The sequence below is a fragment of the Stegostoma tigrinum genome, chromosome 2, assembly GCF_030684315.1.
Source record: "Stegostoma tigrinum isolate sSteTig4 chromosome 2, sSteTig4.hap1, whole genome shotgun sequence".
Lineage (NCBI taxonomy): Eukaryota > Metazoa > Chordata > Chondrichthyes > Orectolobiformes > Stegostomatidae > Stegostoma > Stegostoma tigrinum.
In genome coordinates, this window is record NC_081355.1 from 123,816,478 (window position 1) to 123,840,683 (window position 24,206).

Below are 24,206 nucleotides of genomic sequence, written 5' to 3' on the forward strand. Positions count from 1 at the left end.
TGTTTTTTCTGATGGATATTGAGTTTTGTTGAAAAATAATCTATTGGCTTTCAATTCCGCCATCATTTTCCTGCATCAACACAGCTCCAACCTCGACAGTGCTGGCATTCACAATAACTTTAAAGGGTTTCAAGCAACTTAGTGTGGTGTGGTAAAATTGGTGCAGGGGTTAACACAGCTTTTAAGTTCTCAAATGCCAGCTGGCATTGTACTGTCCATCAAAATTTTCTGTTTTTCTTGAGCAAATCTGTCAGCACTGCCATCATGCTACTAAAGTTTGGTGCAAATGTCTGATAGAATTCAGACATAGTAGGAACTGCAGATGCTGGAGAACCTGAAATAACAAGGCGTACAGCTGGATGAACGCAGCAGGCCAAGCAGCATGAGAGGAGCAGGAAAGCTGATGTTTCGGATCTAGACCCTTCTTCAGAAAGGGGGGAGGGGAAGGGGATTCCGAAATAAATAGGGAGAGAGGGGGAGGCGGATAGAAGATGGATAGAGGAGAAGATAGGTGGAGAGGAGACAGACAGGTCAAAGAGGCCGGCATGGAGCCAGTTAAGGTGAATGTGGGTGGGGAGGTAGGGAGGAGATAGGTCAGTCCACGGAGGACGGACAGGACAAGGGGGTGAGATGAGGTGAGTAGGTAGGAAATGGGGGTGGGGCTTAAAGTGGGAGGAGGGGATAGGTGAGAGGAAGAACAGGTTAGGGAGGCGGGGACGAGCTGGGCTGGTTTTGGGGTGCAGTTGGGGGAGGGGAGATTTTGAAACTTGTGAAGTCCTCATTGATATGATTGGGCTGCAGGGTTTCCAAGCGGAATATGAGTTGCTGTTCCTGCAGCTTTTGGGTGGCATTGTTGTGGCACCGCAGGAGGCCCAGGATGGAAATGTCGTCTGAGGAATAGGATGGGAAGTTGAAATGGTTTATGACTGGGAGGTGCAGTTGTTCATTGCAAACCGAGCGGAGGTGTTCTGCAAAGCGGTCCCCAAGCCTCCGCTTGGTTTTCCCGATGTACAGGAGGCCACAACGGGAACGGCGGATGCAGTATACCACATTAGCAGATGTGCGGGTGAACATCTGCTTGATATGGAAAGTCTTCTTGGGGACTGGGATGGGGGTGAGGGGAGAGGTGTAGGGGCAGGTGTAGCACTTCCTGTGGTTGCAGGGAAAAGTGCCGGGTGTGGTGGGGCTGGAGGGGAATGTGGAGCGGACAACGGAGTCCCGGAGAGACTGGTCCCTCTGGAAAGCAGATAGGGGTAGGAGGAAAAAATGTCTTTGGTGATGGGGTCAGATTGCAGATGGCGGAAATGTTGGAGGATGTTGCGTTGGATCCGGAGGTTGGTGGGCTGGTCTGTGAGGATGAGGGGGATTCTGTTTTGGTTGTTTTTGTGGGGAGGGGGTGTGAGGGATGAGTTGTGGGAAATGCAAGTGACACGGCCGAGTGTACGACACGACGATATCCCTGGACGAGCTGACCAGAGCCCTCAAGTCCTTGGAGAGGAATAGGACTCCCGGAAGCGATGGCTTACCGGTCGAGCTGTATTCCGAGCTGTATTCCGCTGGTCGGCCAGGACCTGCTGGAGGTGCAGGATAGTGCGCTTCGGGCAGGGGAAATGTGCAAGTCCATGAGGAAGGGCACCATCACCCTCATTTACAAGAGGAAGGGGGAGAGGGAAGAAATTAAGAATTGGCGTCCCATTTCACTTTTGAACGTGTACTACAAAATCCTGGCCAAGGTCATAGCCAACCGGGTCAGGTCTGTCCTGGAGTCAGTAATTCACCCTGACCAAACCTGTGCTGTGCCGGGCAGGAAGATCGCTGAGAGCCTCGCGCTCATCAGGGATACGATCGCCTACGTACAGGACAGGCGGGTGGACACCTGTCTCGTCAGCCTGGACCAGGAGAAGGCCTTCGACAGGGTCTCTCATGCTTACATGAGGGACGTCCTCTCCAAATTGGGGTTCGGGGAGGGCATCCGCAATTGGAACCGGCTGCTCTACGCCAACATCATTAGTGCAGTCTATATCAACGGGTGGGAATCAGACAGTTTTCCTGTTAGATCTGGAGTCAGGCAGGGCTGCCCGCTCTCTCCTGCCTTGTTCATGTGCTGTGTGGAGCCCTTCACCGCCTCCAACAGGAAGGACATGAGCCTGAAGGGCGTGACTATCCCAGGCAGCGGAGGCCTTCAGGTCAAGACCTCCCTGTACATGGACGATGTCGCCGTCTTCTGCACCGATTGTCGGTCGGTGAGTAGACTATTGGACATCTGCGGCCAGTTTGAACTGGCCTCGGGTGCCAAAGTCAATAGGGGTAAGAGCGAGGTCATGTTCTTCGGGAACTGGGACGACCGCTTCTTCATCCCCTTCACCATCAGGACAGACTACCTGAAGGTGTTGGGTGTTTGGTTTGGTGGAGCTGGGGCGTGCACTAAGACTTGGGAGGAGCGTATCACCAAATTGAAGCAGAAGCTGGGCAGGTGGACGCTCCGGTCCCTCTCCATCGCAGGTAAGAACCTGGTTGTCAGGTGCGAGGGGCTTTCGGTACTGTTGTATGTGGCGCAGGCCTGGCCTATTCCCTGGACCTGCACCGCTGCAGTCACCCGGGCCATCTTCCACTTCATTTGGGGGTCGAGGATGGACCGGGTCTGCAGGGACACCATGTACAAAGACCTGGAAAATGGGGGAAAGGGCGTACCGAACGCCACCCTTGCCCTGACAGCTACCTTTGTGTGCGGCTGCATCAAGCTGTGCGTAGATCCTCAGTACGCAAACACCAAGTGTCACTACTTACTGAGGTTCTACCTGTCCCCGGTGTTGCGAAGGATGGGCCTGGCCTCGTTGCCGTGGAATGCTCCGAGTAGTTGGACCGTCCCGTACCACCTGTCCTTCGTGGAGAAATTTTTGACAGGGAACACCTTTGACCACAAGGCCGTCAGGCAGTGGTCAGCACGTAGTATCCTCAGGACCCTTCGGGAAAAGGAGAGGGTGGATCCCGTCGTGTGGTTCCCCACGCAGACTGAAGAAGTCGTTTGGCAGAATGCCTCATCGCCAGAACTTTCAAACAAGCACAAGGACATTGCTTGGCTGGCAGTGAGAGGGGCTCTGCCAGTGAGATCCTTTATGCATGCCTGGAATCTCTGCGCCACCGCACGCTGCCCTCGAGGTGGCTGCGGGGGGGACAAGACTGTCGATCACCTCCTTCTGGAGTGTGCCTATGTGTAGGAGGTCTGGAGGTGGATGAAGTGGGATTTGTCGAGGTTCGTCCCGAGCAGCTCCGTGACGCGGGACTCCGTGCTCTACGGGCTGTTTCCGGGGACGCACACCGAGACCAACATCAACTGCGCCTGGAGGAGCATCAATGCGGTGAAAGACGCTATTTGGTCTGCCCGCAACTTGCTGGTCTGCCAGCTGAAAGAACTGACCCCGAGCGAGTGTTGCAGACTGGCGCACTCCAAGGTCCAGGACTACGTGCTGAGGGACGCGCTAAAGCTTGGGGCAGCCGCCGCCAAGGCGTGGTGGGGAAAGACCACCATATGAAACCCCTCGTCCAGAATAGGAAAAAGAACCCTATCTGGTAACTGGGCCCAGCTGGCGCCTTTCCCAACTGGTCAGGGGGCCAACTGGGACTGTGCGGGGTGACGACTGCTGGGGCGGTTTCTTTGCTTTGTTTTTTTTTCTCTGTTTTGTTTTTTCCTTCAGTTGGTGTACGTACCCCCTGGGTAACCCGGAGTGGCTTGCATGACTGGGTAGGTGTATAAATGTTTTATTTTTTGTACATTCTATGAATAAAGTATATTTTTTCAAATAAAAAAAGTGATGAAACGTCTGAAAACTAACCTTCCAGCTCAGCGAGCAAACTCACATCCAGAACCTCAAACTGAGCTACAAATCTTCTCAAAACTCGCTAGTGTGGTTGATGTCATGGACTTAGGTAGGGAGTTCCTGGACCAAGGGGGAGAAAATGGAGTCGGGATAGGTGGAAATAAGTTCGGTGGGGCAGGAGCAGGCAGAAACAATAGGTCGACCAGGGCAGGCGGGTTTGTGGATTTTGGGAAGGAGATAGATACGGGCAGTGCAGGGTCGGGGAACGATGAAGTGGGAAGTCACCAGATGTGATGAAGTTGAGGATATTTTGGGAAATGATGGTTTGGTGGTCAGGAGTGGGTTGGCCTATCTCCTCTTTAACTCCCCACCTACACTCACCTTTACTGGCTCCATCCCCGCCTCTTTGAACTGTCTGTTTCCTCTCCACCTATCTTCTCCTCTATCCATCTTCTATCCACCTCCCCCTCTCTCCCTATTTATTCCCCTTCCCCTCCTCCATTTCGATGAAGGGTCTAGGCCTGAAACGTCAGCCTTCCTGCTCCTCTGATGCTGTTTGGCCTGCTGTGTTCATCCAGCTCTACACCTTGTAAGCTCTGACAGAATCCACTCAGTCCCAAAAAGTCACTCAACTTCTGCTCAGTCAGATAAGGACCACTAAACCTTACTTTGAAGGGGTCACACCTCACCTCATCCTTGTCGGTTGTTTTTGATTTTCCTCTGATTTTAACTGCAAATCAAATTGTTTCAATTCCCTTTCATTCTCTAACTCCAGATGTCTTATTTGCAACCTTTTTTTCTAGCTCCCTGCAGTTTCCTATTTCTCTGGTATATGTTAATTAATTAATTCCTTGACAATTTCAGCTTTCCTCTTGTCCCTAGTTAAACCCAATTCTAGTCTGTTTGCTAATTCTAAAAGTATATCCTTTCACTGTTTTCCTCAACTTTCTTGGCAAATTTGGGAAGCATCCTCAACCTCCAGGACCTCTTTAGCAATGTTAAAAGCGATTTTTTTTTCCCACTTTTCATTTAGCCAACCACCGAAATCAAACAGATTTTTCACACCTCGGACACTAATCCCCAAGTCTGTTTAAATCTGTACAAATCCATTCAGTCCATTTTGGCCAACTCCGTTCTTAGTCCTGCATAATTACCCCACCTGTAAACTCTTATTTGTGACTCTGTCTTCACTCTTTCAATCTGTATTTGAATTATGTTACATCATAATGTGAGTCCAATACAGCAGTATTGAAGGTGTCAATATAAAAGATCAATGTCGCACACCCTCTGACATTATTTTTAATTTTCATTAGATGTGCTGCCCATAGTATTTCAGCTTTTACAGAGCTGCAGCATGACTTCTAAATCTTTGCAATCTATTCCTTTGGATACAAAAGTCAGCATTCCATTCATCTTTGTGATTATTGTTGTACCTGTCTGTGACATTTTCATGATTTACTTATCAGGTCCTCTCAATGTTTTTTGGACCTCCACTGTTTCCATCTTAATTCAGTAAGTATTCTGATATATTATGAGGTCTAAAGTGAATGATTTCAGGCTAGTTTACCTTGAAATTCAGCTGCCACAGTTTTGTCCATTCATTAAACTGATTAACATTTTTGTGTTCATATGCTTTTAATGCTGCCCTTTCTTTTTGTCCTCTGTTAATTTGAATATATGGCTCTATATCACAGCATTTAAATCATTTATGAATATAACAAATGATCAGGGTCTCAGCCAACACAAATATTTGTGGAACACCACTTTGTTATTTCCTGCCAATTTGAGTTCTTGCCCTTTATTTCAATGCCTTATTTCTGGCTGCTCAATGACTGGCCCTCAATTCTGTCAGTTTGACTTTAGTTAACAGTATCTTATGAGGGAATTTGTCAAGTGTCTTCTGAAAATTCATTTCAATAACATCCACAGACTTCACCCAATATATTACTTATCTCTTCAAAAATAGAAGGAGCTGGATACTTGACAGCCTTTACTCAGAGAACATGCTTTGAAATTTAGATTATAATCAATCAAAACTATATCTTTTCACTCAGTCAGAAGAGGCTTCAGTCGCAGCTGAAACCTTCCAGAATTACATTGAACATTTGTTTATGAGATCTGTCTAGGGAATGAGTATTGATACCAGATAATATCGATCCAACTGCAAAAGACACATCCACTGATGGATGCTTTGTGCAGAGGTTTTTGGATGTTGGATTTCCCATCTCCTGTCTGGGAAAGTTGGATGGGAACTCACCTGTGTTACAGATCTAGTCCTGTTAGAATGCTATAGGTTTCTCTGAGGCACCTCTCATTCTTCTAAACTGGAACAAACATGGTCTAATTTGATCCACATTCTTCATTTGTGAGTCCTACCATTCCAGGAATCAGTCTGGTAAACCTTTTTTGCCACCCCTCCATAACAAAGCATCCTACCTCAGATAAGGAAAATGAAGCTGCATACAGTACTTCAGATGTGGTCACACCAAGGGCCTGTACAATTGCTGCAAGACATTCTTGCTCCTGTACTCAAATCCTCTTGTTATGAAGGCCAACATACCATCTTACTTCTATACCGCTTATTGTATCTACATGCTTACTTGCAGTGACCAGTGTGCAAGGACATTCAAGTCTCTTTCCCAAACCAATACCATTCAGATAACAATCTGCCTCTTTTTTTTTATAACAGTGAACAGCCCCACGTTTATCCACATTACACTTTATTTTTTTTTCCTTTATTCATTAATGGAGTGAAGACATCACTGGCAGCATTTATTGCCCAGAGGGTAGTTCAGAGTCAACCACATTGTTGTGGGTCTGGAGTCACACGTAGGCCAGAACGAGGATGGATAGCAGTTTCCTTCCCTAAAGAACATTAGGAACCAGGTGGGTTTTTCCTGATAATCAACAATAGATTCATGGTCATCATTAGATTCTTAATTTCAGATATTTTTATTGAATTCAAGTTCCACCATCTGCTGTGGCGAGATTCGAACCCAGGTCTTCAGAGCATTTTCCTAGTCTCTAGATAAACAGTCCAGTGATAGTACCACTAGGCCATTGCCACTGTCATGCATTTGCCCCCTCATTGACTTCATCAAAATGTGCTCTGCATCACTGCATCTTTCTCACAACTTACTCTCTCACTCAGCTTCATGTCTTCTGTAAATTTGGAGATAATACCATTGGTATAATTACCTAAATCATTAACATATATTGTGAATAGCTGGGTGTAAGCACTGATACCTATTATATATCAGACTGGTTACTGACTACCATTCAGAAAATGACCTGTTTATTCCTACTCTTCGTTTCCTGGCTGCCAGCAAGCTGTCTATATTAATTATAGTTTCAAAGTAAGGGTTTGCCCATTTAAGACACTGATGAAGAAATATCTTTTTCTCTCTCAGAGGAAGTCTTTGGAGTTCCCTTCCTCAAAACTCAGTGGGATCTGAAAGTTTAAATGTTTTTAAGGCAGAGGTAGCTAGAGTCAAGTTTTGATGAAGGGTCACTGGATTTGAAACATTACCTCTGCTTTTTTTTCTGCATAGATGCTGCCAGGCCTGTTGAGCTCCTCCAACATTTTCTGATTTTTGTTTCAGATTTCCAGCATTCGTTCTGTTTGCTTTACTTTTCATTTATTTTGTTTTCTCTCTTCTACTTCATTTTAATTACCTCTTGGTGAAGAGCTGGTTTGCAGCAGCAACAACAGCAGCAGCAGCATGTGAACCCAACGAGGACTCCAGTCGGCCCAGCAGGACGGACTCATGGTGACGGCATCGGAGGCGGGTTTTGGTTCCCGCTGCCTTCTGCAATGACGGGGCGGTCCTAGTGCCGACACATGTCTGCCCTCAGCGGAGTCAGTTTTCGGTTGTTGATGGCGCTCGTGTCCAACACAGATTGATGGAGGTGATTTTAGGCCCAGTATGAGACCCTGCGGTATCGGCAGCAGCTGCATTGGTGAGGTGGGCCCGAAGCAGACCCATGGTGGCAGCGGTATCGAGTTTGGATCAATGCAGTACCCATTGTTGGCATCAGCACTAGTGAAGTCCAGCAAGGAATCGTCGTGGCGAAGGTGTCAGTAGAGATGAAATCAAACAACACTTTTCATTCATTTTGGACTACAAGAGTAACTTGACTATATATATATATCAAATCAAATAAATCAATAATATTCAGTTTTGGGTTTACTGCTAGGAAATAGCAGTCACATCATCTAAAGTGCCATGCAATAAATATCTCAAGCAACAGAGAATCCAATCACCTAACACCTTGACATTCAATGGAATTACCATCACTAACCCCACCCCTCCTTCCCACACTTGCAATGTACTGGGAATCACCATTGATTAGAAACTGAAGTGGGACAGCAATATATATGCTACTGCTATAGGAACAGGCCAGAGGCTGGGAATTCTGTTGTGAGTAATTCACATCCTAGCTACTTGCACCCTGCCCACAAACCACAAAGCACAGTCAGGAGTGTGATTAAATACATTCTAATTGCCTGGACTAGTGAGTTCCACTGAAGAGTCTCCACACAGAGGCTCTACGATTCTACGGTCTCCACACCATCCAGTACAAAGCAGCTCATTTGACTCGTGCACCATCTGACACCTTCAACATTCACGCCGTCCACCAATGATGCACGCTGGCAGGTATGAGCACGATTTACAACATGTACTGCACCAACTCACAAGGCCGATTTAGGCAGATCCTTCAAATTCATGCCCTCTACCATCAGGGAGATAAAGGCCTGTGGATGAATGAGGACTTATCAGCCTGTAAATTCCTCTCCAAGCCACATACCATCATGATCTGGGACTGAGATAACAAGGTATAGAGCTGGATGAACACAGCAGGCTAAGCAGCATCAGGAGAGGAGGAATGCTGATGTTTCAGGCCTAGACCCTTCTTCAGAAATGGGAGAGAGGAAGGGGGCTCTGAAATTAATAGGGAGAGAGCGGGAGGCGGATAGAAGATGGATAGAGGAGAAGATAAGTGGAGAGGAGACAGACAGGTCAAAGAAGCGGGGATGGAGCCAGTAAAGGTGAGTGTAGGTGGGGAGTTAGGGAAGGGATAGGTCAGTCCAGACAGGATGGACAGGTGCGGGATGAAGTAAGTAGGTAGGGGATGGGGTTGGGGCTTGAGGTGGGAGGAGGGGATGGGTGGGAGGGAGGACAGGTTAGGGAGGCAGGGACAAGTTGGGCTGGTTTTGGGTTGCGGTAGGGGGAGGGGAGACTTTGAAGCTTGTGAAGTCCGCATTGATACCATTAGGCTGCAGGGTTCCCAAGTGGAATATGACTTGCTGTTCCTGCAACCTTCAGGTGGCATTGTCGTGGCACTGCAAGAGGCCCAGTGTGGACATATCGCCTGACAAATAGGAGAGAGATTTGAAATCATTGGCGACTGGAAGGTGCAGTTGTTTCGTGCGAACCGAGCAGAGGTGTTCTGCAGAACGGTCCCCAAGCCTCCACTTGGTTTCCCTGATGTAGAGCAGGCCACAAAGGGAGCAGCGCATACAGGATACCACATTAACAGATGTGCAGGTGAACATCTGCTTGATGTGGAAAGTCTTCTTGGGACCTGGGATGGCTGTGAGGGGGAGGTGAAGGGGCAGGTGTAGCACTTTCTGCAGTTGCAGGGAAAAGCATCGGGTGTGGTGGGGCTGGAGGGGAATGTGGAGTGGACAAGGGAGTCCCAGAGAGAGTGGTCCCTCCGGAAAGCAGATAAGGGTGGGGAGAGAAAAATGTCTTTGGCTTCACAGGTTGGATTGCAGATGGCGGAAGTGTTGGAGGATGATGCGTTGGATCCAGAGGTTGGTGGCGTGGCATGTGAGGATGAGGGGGATTCTCTTTTGGCAGTTATTGCGGGGAAGGTGCGTGAGAGATGAGTTGCAGGAAATGCAGGAGACACGGTCAAGGGCATTCGCGACCACTGAGGGGGCGAAGTTACTGTCCTTGAAGAACGAGGACAACTGAGATGTTTGGGAGTGGATTCCCTCATCCTGGGAATAGATGCAGCAGAGGCAAAGGAATTGTGAATAGGGAATGGCATTTTTGCAGGAAGGTGGGTGGGAGGAGATGTATTCTAGGTGGCTGTGAGAGTCCATGGGCTTGAAATGGATACCGATTTCCAGGTGGTTACCAGAGACGGAAACAGAGGTCCAGGAAGCAGAGAGAGGTATCAAAGATGGTCCAAGTGAAGTTAAGGTTGGGGTGGAAGGTGTTGGTGAAATGGAACAAGTGGTTGAGCTCCTCTTGGGAGCACGAGGTGGCACTGATACAGTCGTCAATGTAACGGAGGAAGAGGTTGGGTTTAGGGCCTGTGTAGGTACTGATCTGGGAGTGTATGGCTGTTTCTGGGCTGTTGCTCAGCCACAGTTCTGGACTTCCCCCATGAATGGTATTTTTGAGCCAACGCCCTTGGCAAAGTCTGAAAAATCAGCCTAACATCTCACCATCCCTGCAGCCTTAGCCTATCACACTTTACCTCCTCTACCTTTGATTCCATGATAGCATGACCGAATCCTTCCCCTAATGTTTCAGACGTCAATAGTAATGAGACAGACTTGCTTAATTATTAAACTACTGATCCCTGACTGAACAGCCGAGACCATCTAACAACTAAAACAGGAGCGTCTCCAAGTAACGGACGGAAAGCAATCTGTAATAATTGTTCCGGAAACAAACGTATCAGAAGCACCCATAAGCAGTTCTTACTGTGTGATTTCATTTCAGCAGCTCAGTGAAACGGCAGCGTCCAGCTGATGTCTAGAAAGTTGCCTTTTTTCTAGTAAACACTGGACTTTACAGAGGTGAAAGTTTTAGGATCAGGTTTGGTTCACGCTGTATCTCTAACCATGACTCGGTGCCAGACAGATTGCGTCGAGAAGCCTCTCTGCCGGGCTTTCCGTAAACTTGGAATCCTCGTGAGTAAATATGCCTGGTACTTTCTCACGTTTCCTCTGATACTTTCTGCTGCTCTGGGTTCGGGCTTTTACTTCTTACCGACAAATGAAAGCAATGATATCGAGGAGCAATTCACACCCATATATGGACCAGCAAAATCTGAGAGAGAGTTCATTAAAAAACATTTTCCAACCACTGATTCAGAAACCTTCTCCGGTCAGAGGCTTTACACAGAGGGGACGTTTGCTTCTTTCATTGCTGTATCGAAAGGTGACAATATCTTGACAACGGCTGCATTTGAAGAGATTTTATCACTTGATGACGATGTAAAGCAGCTCAGCATCAACAATAGTCAAGGTATCACATGCAGCTATTCTTGTCTTTGTACACGGATGGCAAACTCGTGTTTTGGAAATGAAATTTTAAATATTATAAATCACAGTCTAGAAGCCAACACAAGGATTTCTTACCCTACAATGAATCAGACTTTTATTGGTTTGGCTGTTGGAGGTGTCGACCTAGATGGAAATTATATCAAAAAAGCAAAGGCGATTAGACTGGATTATTATTTGCAAGAAGACAACGATAACAATAAAAATCTCAGTTTGTTGTGGCTCAAGAATTTCCTTCAAGTTTTTCCAAACGAACTGAAGAATGGGAGAAGCATTATGGTGAGTTTTTCACCTGCATCTATTTCTGGAAGTGTTTTCAGAAACATTATAAAGCAAAAATAACATGATGAAGATGAGAAGCAATTAGAGGGCTGACCAGGAACTCTATCAATGATAAATTTTGAAAAGTGTAATAAAGGGGAATGAGGAAATCCACAGTTTGGAGGCTGGACAGCTGAAAACACTGCGCGCAATGCAGGAGTAATTTATTTTCAGGGACGCTGGACCAGCCGGAATTAGAAGTGCTGATTGAGAGAGAGTTGTAGGGCTGGAGGAGGTTACAGACACAGAGAAGGAAGAGACCATTGACGAATTTAAATAGAAGTATGAGAATTCTTAAACTGAGAAAGTTTTCAGGTTCGCTCCATTCATTGTATGGAGTACCAGGAAGGTGCATTCAGTAGACTGTCCAAGGATTACTGAAGGCATGACTGTAAAGGCCCCGGGCAAGTTTTTCAAATGATGAAGCAAGGACGGGTATTCATGTTTCCCTCACCACAGGTGACGGTATCTTCCCAGAATGCTTTCATCAGTTCAATTCACGACTTGCAATTTAGCTATTTGATTTCTCAACGTGATTTCCCTGATTGGTGAGCTTCCAGTGAATGTGAGTTCATCTCCAACTTTAAACTTTTGTCCCCATTACTGTATATCACCCTGGTACTGTGGTCATCTCAAATATAAGCGAATTACTGCTGATGCTACAAATCTAAAATAAAAGTAGCAAGTATTTGAGAGAATCAGCAGGTTTAGCAGTATCTGTGGAGAGAGTAACAAACTTAACACTTTGAGTCCAGTATGACTCTTCTTCAGAATGGGAGAAAACTGAAAATGCTGGTCATCTCCGATGATCACATACCACCCCACCAACCTCCGGATACAACGCATCATCCTCCGACACTTCCGCCATCTACAATCCAACCCCACCACCCAAGCCATTTTTCCATCCCCACCCTTGTTTGCCTTCTGGAGAGACCACTCTCTCCATGACTCCCTTGTCCTCTCCACAATCCCCTCCAACCCCACCACACCCGGCACCTTCCCCTGCAACCGCAGGAAGTGCTACACTTGCCCCCACACCTCCTCCCTCACCCCCATCCCAGGCCCAAGATGACCTTCCACATTAAGCAGATGTTCACCTGCACATTTGCCAATGTGGTATACTGTATCCATTGTACCCGGTGTGGCTTCCTCTACATTAGGGAAACCAAGCAGAGGCTTGGGGGCCGCTTTGCAGAACACCTCCACTCAGTTCGCAATAAACAACTGCACCTCCCAGTCACGAACCATTTTAACTCCCCCTCCCATTCTTTTGACGACATGTCCATCATGGGCCTCCTGCAGTGACACAATGATGCCACCCGAAAGTTGCAAGAACAGCAACTCATATTCCGCTTTGGAACCCTGCAGCCCAATGGTATCAATGTGGACTTCACAAGCTTCAAAATCTCCCCTTCCCCCACCGCATCCCAAAACCAGCCCAGTTCTTCCCCTCCCCTCACTGCATCACAAAACCAGCCCAGCTCGTCCCCTCCACCCACTGCATCCCAAAACCAGCCCAGCCTGTCTCCGCTTCCCTAATCTGTTCTTCCTCTCACCCACCCCTTCCTCCCACCTCAAGCCGCACCTCCATTTCCTACCTACTAACCTCATCCCACCTCCTTGACCTATCCGTCTTCCCCGGACTGACTTATCCCCTCCCTATCTCCCCACCTATACTCTCCTCTCCACCTATCTTCTTTTCTCTCCATCTTTGGTCCACCTCCCCCTCTCTCCCTATTTATTCCAGTTCCCTCTCCCCATCCTCCTCTCTGATGAAGGGCCTAGACCCAAAACGTCAGCTTTTGTGCTCCTGAGATGCTGCTTGGCCTGCTGTGTTCATCCAGCTTCACACTTTGTTGTGCTGGTCATCTCCAATCACTTCATTTCATGGAATGTGGGTGAATATTTACGGTAAACAATTGGCTTAGCCATTCATCATTTGTCAGATTTGCCTGGACCACATAATCCAGTACTGTGTGTTTTTCTCTGTAAAAATTCCTGGCAGTTGCAGAATCAGTGTTAAATACAAAATTAATCTCCAGTTAATTATATCCACTCCTCTCCATCTGATTAACCCAATTTTCCATACTGCCTGCATTCTATAAGCAGCTCATTGACTTTGTAATCACTAAACTGTAATCATTCTATTCCGCTGCCAGTGTTACTTCTCCACCTCTTTTTGCCTAGCCCACTAGTTCACCTGGATCAAGTAATAATCATGAGATTATTATCTTTGTACTTTCTTTGAAATTTTGTCCCCAAACTGCTCATGATCCCACGGCTGAACCTTTTTCCAAGGCCAACCTTTGTGATCAATGCCTACCTCAAACACAACAAGTGGATCCTTCCCTTTCCACTCCATGTCCTTCCCCATCCCAAAAGAGATGTCTTGAACATGGTAGCAGGTCGCGAACACAGTGTTCAGCACCCTCTGACTTTGTTTCTAGAGAACAGTATCTGTTCTCTGAACAAAGCTACCTCCTCCTGCTACTCTATTTCTCTTTTCTCCCCCTATTTGAATGGTGCTCTGAACCACAGTGCAGCGTTAATTTACTCATCCTGCCTGCAGCTTGTGCCCTTGACCTCACTGGGAGCAAGGACCGCCTAGCTACAGGAGAAAAGTGCTAGTTGAGGACCCTCCAAAGCTAAATTGTGAATTGGTGTAGCCATCTCATCCACAGTGACACCCTACTGTCCCTGACCATGATGTGTCCCATATGTCTCCCACTCCCTGATGAGTCGCAGTGTCTGCAGCTCGGACTCCAGCGCATTAGCTTTGAGCCGATTTCCTTGAACAGCCAGTATTTGTTACAGATGTGGTTACCATAGATTGTTCCAGCTTCCACTAGCTCCCACATACCGCAGCTGCTCAGGATATTGTTTTCTGAAAATAACATGACAGTGTTTCTGATCATTCCTAACTTTTGTTCCTGAATTACAGGTTTCCTATTTCACATCAATATCAAGACAAGAAGAATTTGAAGGCACTTCGAAGAAAATTATTCCTTTGTTCTCTTTCACATATTTTCTTTCAATATTCTTTTCTGTCATATCGTGTATGAGGTAACATTTATTTTTTCATAATTATTTATAACATGCTTTTATAGAATACATCACAGAAAAAATCAGTTGTGTATTAGAAGATTCTTAACTCTATTTACAGGTTGGACTCTGTCAGAAATAAGGTATGGGTTGCAGCTCTTGGCGTTATATCGGCTGGATTAGCTGTACTATCAGGATTTGGACTGCTGTTATACTGTGGGATGAAATTTGCCATCAATACCGCCAACGCACCTTTTCTGATTCTGGGTCAGTAATACTTACTTTACAAATACAAGTTTGATCAAATTTCAAACGATTTTACAGAGGACCATAGGAACAGGAACAGGCCATTCAACCCTGTGAGCTTGTTCTGCCATTCAATGAGATCATGGCTAGTCTGTGGCAAAATTCCATATATTTGCCTTTGGCCCATATCCCTTAATACCTTTGCTTAACAAACATTCATGTGAGACTCTAAATTAAGAACTGATCCCACATCCATTGCTGTTTGTAGATGGGAGTTTCAAACATGTATCACCTTTTCTGTATAGAAGTGTTGCCTACCATCTTGCCTGAACATCCTGGCTGTAATTCTCAGATGATATCCCTTAGCACTCAAACCCTTAACTAGTGGAAATAGTCTAATTTTATCCACCCTATCTTTTCTTGTTAATATCTTGAGGACTTCAATTAGGTTGGGTCTTAACCTTCTAAATTCTAGAGAAAACAGGCCTAATTTATATAATCTGATCTCTTAACCTAACCCCTGATGTCCAACTATCATTCTTGTAAACCTACATTGTACTTACTCCAAATCCAATATCCTTCATTAGGTGTGGTACCTAGATCTGCACACAGTACTCCAAATAGGTTCTAAACAGGGAGTTGTGTATAACTGCAGCATAACTTTTGTATGTGTGTGCTCCAGATCTCTAGATGTAAAGGCCAGCATTCCCTTCACTTTCTGGATTATTTTCTGCACCTGTTTGTGACATTTTAAAAATTGATATATCTGAATGCTCAAGTCTCTTGGGCATCCACTGTATTTAACTTCATATCATTGAGAAAGCACCCTGATCTTTCCTTTGGTCCAAAATTGACAACATCACACCTCCTCAAATTGAATTCCATTTGCCAAAGGTTTGTCCATCCACCTATTCTAGTTTGTATCTTTGTAATTTTGTGCTATCATCCTCACAGGCTACAATGCAGCCTAACATTATGTCATTGGCAAATTTGGATATGTAACTTTCCAGGCCATTGTCCAAGTCATTCATAAGTAATGTTAATGAACGATTGAGGCCCTAATACCGATCGCTGTAGACACTGCAGGCCACATCCTGCCAATTTGAGTTCCTACCCATTATGCTTCACTTTTGTTGCTTGCCAGTCAACCAATTTCAAACCATGTCTGTAATTTGCCATCAATTCCATGGGGTTTTACTTTAGTTAACAGTCTCTTATGTGTGCCTTTATCAAATGTCTTCAGGAATTCCATATGAACAACATTTATAGACACTCCCCTTGACTAATTTAGTCACCGCTTCCGAAAAAGCAATGAATTTTCTCAGGAACATCCTACCTGTTATAAATTCATGCTGATTATCCCTGATTAATGAAAAAAAATTCAAGATATTCAGTTATCCGACGCTTGAATATAAACTCCAACAATTTTCCCACCACAGGTGGAATACAGTCTTCAGCTCTGGTCACTATTTTATCAGAAGGAAGTTGTTAAACGTGAGAGGGTGCAGAAAAGATTTACAGGAAAGTTGCTGGGACTGGAGGGTTTGAGCTGTAAGGAGAGGCTGAACAGGCTGGGGCTCTTCGCAGTGTTGAAGACTGAGGGGTGATTTTGTAGAGGTTTATAAAATCATGAGGGACATTAATAGAGTGAACAGTCAAGGTCTTTTTCTGAGAGTGCGGGAATCCAAAACTCGGGGGTTTAGATTTAAGGTGAGAGGGTTAAGACTTAAAAGGGACCTAAGGGACAACTTTTTCACATAGAGGGTGATGCATGTTTGGAATAAGCTGCCAGAGGAAGTGGTGGAGAAGGCATCTGAATGGGTACATAAGTTGGAAGGGTTTAGAGGGATATGGCCAAATGCTGGCAAATGGGCCTGGGTCAGATGGGAGATAATGGGAACTGAAGATGCTGGAGAATCCGAGATAACACAGCGTGAAGCTGGATGAACACAGCAGGCCAAGCAGCATCTCAGGAGCACAAAAGCTGATGTTTCGGGCCTAGACCCTTCATCTGATGAGGTTAACAGTGTCTGGAGTGACTTCAGTGCTAGTATATCGTTCCTTAGATAAGGGGATCAAATCTGTTCATATTATTCCAGTTGTGGTCTGACTAGTGTTTTGTTTACTTCTGCCAGGACATTCAACTTACATACTTGATTCCTTTTGAAATGAAGACCAACAAAACATTTGCCTTCACTATTACCCATTGAACTTTGCTGCTAGATTTTTGTGATACATTGACCAAGAGTCACAAATCCACTGTTCTGTAGCTTTCTGCAGTCTTTTTCCATTTCAATAATATTCAACTACTCTATTCTTCCTGGCATAGTGCATATCCTCACATTTTCCAACATTCAATTCCATCTGCCAAGCTTTTGCCCACTCACTTACCCTGGCTATATCAATCTGCAGACTTGCCACTTGCCATCCCTCCTATTTTTGAGTCATTTGCAAACTTGACCATATTACATTCACTTTACTTATCCAAGTCATTAATATGTATTGTAAACGGTATTTCAGAATACTGAGGATAGGCATACTGCTACTATAAGGGAAAGTTCTTAAGAAAGGCCCCACCAGTAGTGGTTAACTAAAGAAGGAAAGGAAAGCAACAAACGTAAGGAAAAGGCATGTACATGTACATCAGGAGGAGGAGGGAGTGAGGAACTTAAAGAAATTACAATCGCAAGTGAAGTGGTATAGACTGATGGAGCTGTGGGCCGACATGTCTCTGGGTTCAGATGGATTTCTTCACAGAGTCTTAAAAGCTGTGGCTAATGGGGTGGTAACTAGGTACTATCTGATGTTGTACTTCCTTTTCCAAAATTCCCTAAATTTAGTAAAATGTTTCATCCAATTGGAAAACAACAAATACCATATGATTCAAAAAGGGAAGGAGGCAGTAAACAGGAAAATGTAACCCGGTTAGCTTGATGTCTGTTGTGGGTAACATGTTAGAATCAATCAATAAAGAGATTTTCGCTGTGTACTTTGAAAAATTAAAGGGAAGAGTCAGCATGGCTTAGTGAAAGACATGTCATGTTTAGCATAACGATTGGATTTGGAGTCTCCAGTGCAATTAGGGATGGACAATAAATACTGGCCAAACCTATGGCACTCACATCACATGAAATAGTAAGAAAAATTCTTGCGAGGTAGCGTTCTAAGCTTATGTCTAAATTCAGCACTGCTAGAACACACTGGCTTATAGAGGTGAAGGCAGATTCAAAAAGTGGATCCCCATGAGATATGCTTGTCAAGAGCCGGAACATACACGTCAGGCCAAATGATGTTCTTCTGTGCTGTAGGCGTTCATTATTCTATTCTGCAGTTCTGTGTTCTGCTGTAAACATACATGTCTGTCATTATATTTTAGAGGAGTGAAAGTCTTGCTGTTGGTAACAGTTGTTGAAGTTCTTAAGTCTGTAGTGAAGTATATTGCACAATGTCCTTGCTCTGTACTCTCTTGATGTGATCAGGCAGGCTTGCAGGAACCATCGAAGTTGAACAGATATTATTCTGGTTCTAACTGTAAAGATAACATCACATAGACCCAAGGCTGCTCTTTCATTACAGAGAGACAGCTGGTGGTGAGTGTAATCTGGGTGTCACAATGCTTCAAGCTACGAAAGGGCTTGAGAAGACAGGATCTTTATGGTAACTTCAGCTGATGAAGGAATTGAACTTACACAATTGGCACCATTCACCATCTGCCAGCCAAATGAGCTAACCATTTTGTATCACACTCCTGTATGGCACAGACTATAACTATAATGCAGAATTATGTCTGTATTCATTGGAAAAATTGCAGGTTAGCCCTGTAATCAGGTAGAAAATATAATTACAATAGCAACTTTGGCATACTGTCTCCATTTATTTGCAGCATTTGGATTTTAATTTCTTTTGAATTGTTGAAATGTAATTTAAAAATTCAAGGCAAGGCCTTTGTGGTATTATCATGAGACGATTAATCCGAACACTCAGGTAAAGTTTTGGAGGCATGGGTTCAAATAGTGAAATGGAATTTGATAAAAATCTGGAAGTAAGAGTCTAATGATGATCCAATGATGAAACAATTGTTAATTGTTTCAGAACACCATATGTTTCACAAATATCTTTTGGGGAAGGAATCTGTCATTCATTTCTGGTCTGGGCCTATATATGACTTTAGACACTCAGCAATGGGAATGATGCTCAACTGCCCTCTGGACAATGAGGGATAGGCAAGAAATGGTGGCCTAGCCAGTGAGGCTCACATTCTGTGAATGAACAAAAAAATTACAAAATGTTAGCTTGCAAGTTCAGCAGGTAGTTGGGAAGGCAGGTAGTAGGAAAGTTGGCTTTTATTTCAAAGGGAATGAAGTACAAAAGGAGGTAGGTCTTTTTAAAACTAGTAAACAATGCCCATATCCCATGGAATGAATTTAAAAAGTTTGATAATAAGTAATGATTCTTCATCATGCTGATGAGAATGTTGAATTTTAAACACCTATATTTGTAGTTATTGACTGATAATCAATGGTATACTAATTCACCTTCTCTCATTTCTCTAGGTATTGGCGTAGATGATATGTTTGTTATGCTTGCCAGCTGGCAAAAGACCAAGGTCACAGATAAAGTTGAAGATCGCCTTGCGGACACATATGCTGAAGCAGCTGTCTCTGTTACAATCACCACTCTAACTGATGTTTTGGCCTTTTATATTGGCATTATGACACCTTTTCGATCTGTGCAGTCATTCTGTGTTTACACTGGCACAACAGTTCTGTTTTGCTTCATTTATAACATTACATTTTTTGGAGCTGTTCTTGCACTTAATGGGAGGAGAGAAGCCAGTAACAGGCATTGGCTGACGTTTAGAAAAGTTGAAAGTGATAATAAATCAGAAGAATCTAAATGTTATGCAATGTGTTGTGTAGGGGGAGCTTACGATAGTGAGACTGGTACAGAAATAGAACATCCAATTTATTTCTTCTTTAAGAAATATTACGGTCCATGCCTTACAAACATTTGGGCCAAGGCAATTGTGGTTGTCCTATACATTGGTTATTTGTCCATCAGTATTTATGGCTGTTTAAATATCAAAGAGGGAATTGATCTGAGAAATCTTGCCTTTGATGGTTCATATGTGATTAAATTCTATGATGATCAAAGTGCTTATTTCTCAAAACATGGACCACGTGTTATGGTTGCTGTCACTGAACCCGTGGAATATTGGGATTCCACTGCTCAGGATGAAATTGAAACCTGCATGGGCAGATTGGAAAACAGCTCGTATGTCGATCCTGATTTGTCAGAGTCTTGGCTTCGTGTTTACATTGATCTATCTAAAAAGATGTCAATAGACATACAGGAGAAAACTGCATTCATGGGAAATTTATCTATATTGTTTCAAGTTGTTCCTTTATTTAAACAAGACATTAGGTTTTCAGAAAGTAAGCAACAAATTAATGCTTCTCGCTTTTTCATTCAGACCATTAATATAAATACTTCAGTTGCTGAGAAAAACATGCTGAATGAATTAAGAAAGCTTGCAGAGGAATGTGAAATCCCTCTGTCGGTGTATCATCCTGCATTTATCTATTTTGATCAATATCTTGTTATAGTATCCAACACAATACAGAATGTAGTTGTCGCTGCTGGTGTAATGCTGATCGTTGCACTATTTTTAATACCTAACCTAATTTGCTCTGTATGGGTAACACTTTCCACTGCATCAGTTTTAGTGGGTGTTGCTGGTTTTATGGCTTTTTGGAGTGTCAATTTAGATTCTATATCAATGATTAATCTGGTCATTTGTATTGGTTTTTCTGTGGACTTTTCAGCTCATATTTCGTATGCATTTGTGTCCAGTGACAGCAAAAGTGCAAATGAGCGAAGTGTTGATGCATTATATAGCCTTGGATATCCCATCATCCAGGGAGCCCTTTCAACCATACTGGGTGTGGTTGTATTGGCTGCTGCAGCAAGTTACATATTTAGGACATTTTTTAAAATCATGTTTCTTGTCATAACATTTGGGGCTGTTCATGGTCTTATATTTCTGCCTGTGTTTCTGACATTTAGTGCAAGCTGTGAAAAGTCAAGCAGTGCAAAATCAGATAAGATGTCTCACCTGCCGGGCAACCATATCCATTCCAATAAGGCAATTGAACAGAATGAGACAAGTTATACAAATCCACTTAAAAGCATTTCAGGAGAGCTGAGTCGCGATTGTCCTGGTTTCTTTGTTTCAAATGCCTCCAACAGCTTTCCCCTTCCTCGCACCGTCCCTTGTAATCGCGTGAATGTAACACCCACCCTTTTGGATCACCTGTCCTGACTTCCCAAGGCCCCCAACATCCCTTCCGTTTGAAGCAACAATCTTCCTAAACTTCTTTCAATTTAGCTGACTGTATTTGCTGCACACAATGTGAGTTCCTCAACACCGGGGAGATCAAACATGAACTTGGTGAGTACTTTGCAGAACACCACTGGGCAGTTCATGAGCATGACCCCAACCTTCAGCGGCCTGTCATTCTAATTCACCCCCTTTTTCTCACACAGACATTTCTGTCCCGCCCTGGATCAATCTTTATTCACTAGAACCATTAGTACTCTCTGAACCTTCTGACCCTTGACATCTTTGTTGTTTAATTTCTCCCACGCCCTGTATACAATCACTGACCTTCCCTTTCATTCTACCTGACCCTGCCCACTTTTCTCCAGGATAAAATCCATCACATTTCTTCCACTGTTCACCTCCAAAGAAGAGCCATATTACATGTGAAACACTGTTCTGTCTCCACAGATATTGCCTGACCTTATTGGCTGTTCCAGCACTTTCTGTTTTTATTCCAGATTTTCCATAGTTCTCTAGGATGTTTTGATGACATTTTAACCAGAAATGCCATGCAATAATGGATAGGACCATACCGGGAACTTGTAAAGAGTTTCTCTCCATGGTTTTAGCAGACACATTCCAATAATTAAATGCAATGTTTATTTGTGGTACTTTGAGTTTTGCTGTGAAATATGTTTATTTTGTCCCTTTTCTGTTTCATTTCTCTTTCCTTATTAATGTTCTTTCTCTCTGTTCTTTGTTTTTATTCTTATATTTTTCTTCTTCTTGATGAGGTGAATTTATCAAAACATTAAAATTCAGGGGCAGAAAAGTCAATTTGGAACATCATTTATCCACATAGGATTGTCGGCTTTCATGACAACAGCATAAGTTCAAGTGCAATTCAATGGCTGTATTGAGCATGTGGTATGGCAGTATTCAAATACAAGTTGTTTTTTTCCCTGGATGTATCTGCCATGCAGTTATGGATCCTTGACAAAGTAATAGCATACTGATGTGGTTAAGCGACCAGAAATTGAACTTCAGATGAAAATATTAATATTTATTTGTCAACACCTTAAGATGTGTGATGAAATTATTCATCCTACAACACAATTAATCAACAAGTGTTGAGCATGGAGACATTTATTGCGTTGTCGGATGTCAAAGCAAAATATCTTTATAAATTTTATGTGATGATTTATAGAATTCTAGAAGCTGTCTGTGTCAAGTAACAAGGAATAATTCTCCTACTTTACATTTGAGTAGAACGTCATCTATCAGTAGACTCAATTAGATATTTGCCTGATATCAGTGAGACTCTTTTCTTGCTGGGGTAGTGAAATTAGCACATTATACCTTGGGCACACATCTTTTAATGTTGCACTGGAATGTTACAGCTTTTGAAAAACACTTTGTTGAATACTTCAAAACATTTTACAACATAATTTTTATCAGAGAAGATATTTCACTTATAATTTCTACCAGATGATGTGTTCTTTTTTTAAATAATTTACAATAAAGTGAAAACCTGGGCATCATGGGGCTTTTATGATTTCTAATAAGCAAAAATCAGTTTTGTTCATGTTAGAGTGCACAGAATAATTTTATAGAAATGCTTAAAATAGTCATTCCACTCGTTGAATACTTATTTCTGAGTTTTACAATTTATTGTGTTACAACTTTTTAAATAACGTAATTTACCAAATGAAAACACGTTATACTCACCAATACTGCAATATATATTTATTTGTTGTCTAACTTTATATAATTCAAAGGTTTTCATTGCTATCTTTTACAATTATGTTGCATGGTAATATGAATTCAATTCAGCATTAATCCAGCTGTTAATGTAAAAGATCTATGCAACACTCCCTCCAACACTATTTTGGTGTCCAGGAGTGCTCACAGTATTCCAGCTTTTATAGAGTAGCAACTTGACTTCTAAATCTTTGCATTTTAGTCATTTGGATACAAAAGTCAATAATCCATTAGCCTTTGTGATTATTGTTGTACCTATTTGTGATATTTTAATTATTTATTTATCAGGGCCTCTAAGTATCTTTGGACCACCACTGCTTCTAGCTTTACATAGTTTAGTAAGTATTCTGATATATCTTGCGGTCCAAAGTGGATGTTTTCACAATAGGTTGCCTTGAAATCCATCTGCCACATTTTGTGTGATAATGGGAACTGCAGATGCTGGAGAATCGAAGATAACAAAGAGTGAAGCTGAATGAACACAGCAGGCCCAGCAGCATCTCAGGAGCACAAAAGCTGACGTTTCGGGCCTAGAGCCTTCTAGGCCCGAAACGTCAGTTTTTGTACTCCTGAGATGCTGCTTGGCCTGCTGTGTTCATCCAGCTTCACACTTTGTTATCTCTTATGCCGCATTTTGTCTATTCATTAAATCGATTAACGTCCATTTTTTTATTCTCGTATGGCATTTGCCTCACTGGCTGGACCAGTATTTATTGCCCATCCCATCCCTAGTAATCCTTGACAAGGTACTGATGGGCTACCTTCTTGAATTGCTGTAGACCACGTGCTGTAAGTTGACCACAATGTCTTCGAGAGGGAATTCCAGATTTTTAATCAGCGACAATGAAGGAACAGTGATATATTTCCAAGTCAGGATGGTGAGTGGCTTGGAGGGGAACTTTCAGTTGATAGTATTGCCATTTATCTTCTGCCCTTGTCATTCTAGATGGAAGTGGTCATGGTTTGGAAGATGCTGTCTCAGGAGCTTGGGTGAATATCTGCAGTGAAGATAGCACACACTGCAGCTATGGGTCATTGGTGGTGGAAGGAGTGGAGGCTTGTGGATGTGTTGCCAATCCAGCGGAGACTTTGTCCTGGATGTTGTCATGTTTCTTGGGTGTTGTTAGGCTGCACTGTTCTAGATAAATGGGGAGTATTCCATCACACTGCTGACATATAGATGGTGGACGGGCTTTGAAGTCTCACCTCCTGTCAGGCTTTGGGGAGTCAGGAGGTGAGTTACTCACTGCAGTATTCCTACGCTGTGACCTGCTGTTGCAGCCACTGTGTTTATGTGGCAAGTCTAGTTCAGTTTCTGGTCAATGGAGGTCCCAAGGATGTTGATAGTGGGGTTTTAGTGATGATAACACTATTGATGTCAAGGAGTGGATTG

At 43.7% G+C, this 24,206-nt stretch overlaps 1 protein-coding gene across 1 annotated transcript; it reads left to right on the top strand.

Moving 5' to 3' along the window:
* Positions 1 to 10,425: 10,425 nt before the first annotated feature.
* On the top strand, positions 10,426 to 22,582 carry LOC125466484 (patched domain-containing protein 3-like). Its single transcript, XM_048561010.2, has 4 exons — positions 10,426 to 11,400; positions 14,384 to 14,505; positions 14,606 to 14,751; positions 19,284 to 22,582. Exons 1-4 carry the CDS (start codon positions 10,681 to 10,683, stop codon positions 21,050 to 21,052), a joined length of 2,757 nt encoding a protein of 918 aa, XP_048416967.2. The 5' UTR covers positions 10,426 to 10,680; the 3' UTR covers positions 21,053 to 22,582.
* The last annotated feature ends 1,624 nt before the right edge of the window (positions 22,583 to 24,206 follow it).

Coding starts and splice junctions, on each gene's coding strand:
- LOC125466484 (XM_048561010.2), top strand. CDS start 10,681: ATGACTCGGTGCCAGACAGATTGCGTCGAGAAGCCTCTCTGCCGGGCT. Junction 11,401..14,383: donor AGAATGGGAGAAGCATTATG/GTGAGTTTTTCA, acceptor CCTGAATTACAG/GTTTCCTATTTCACATCAAT. Junction 14,752..19,283: donor CGCACCTTTTCTGATTCTGG/GTCAGTAATACT, acceptor TCATTTCTCTAG/GTATTGGCGTAGATGATATG.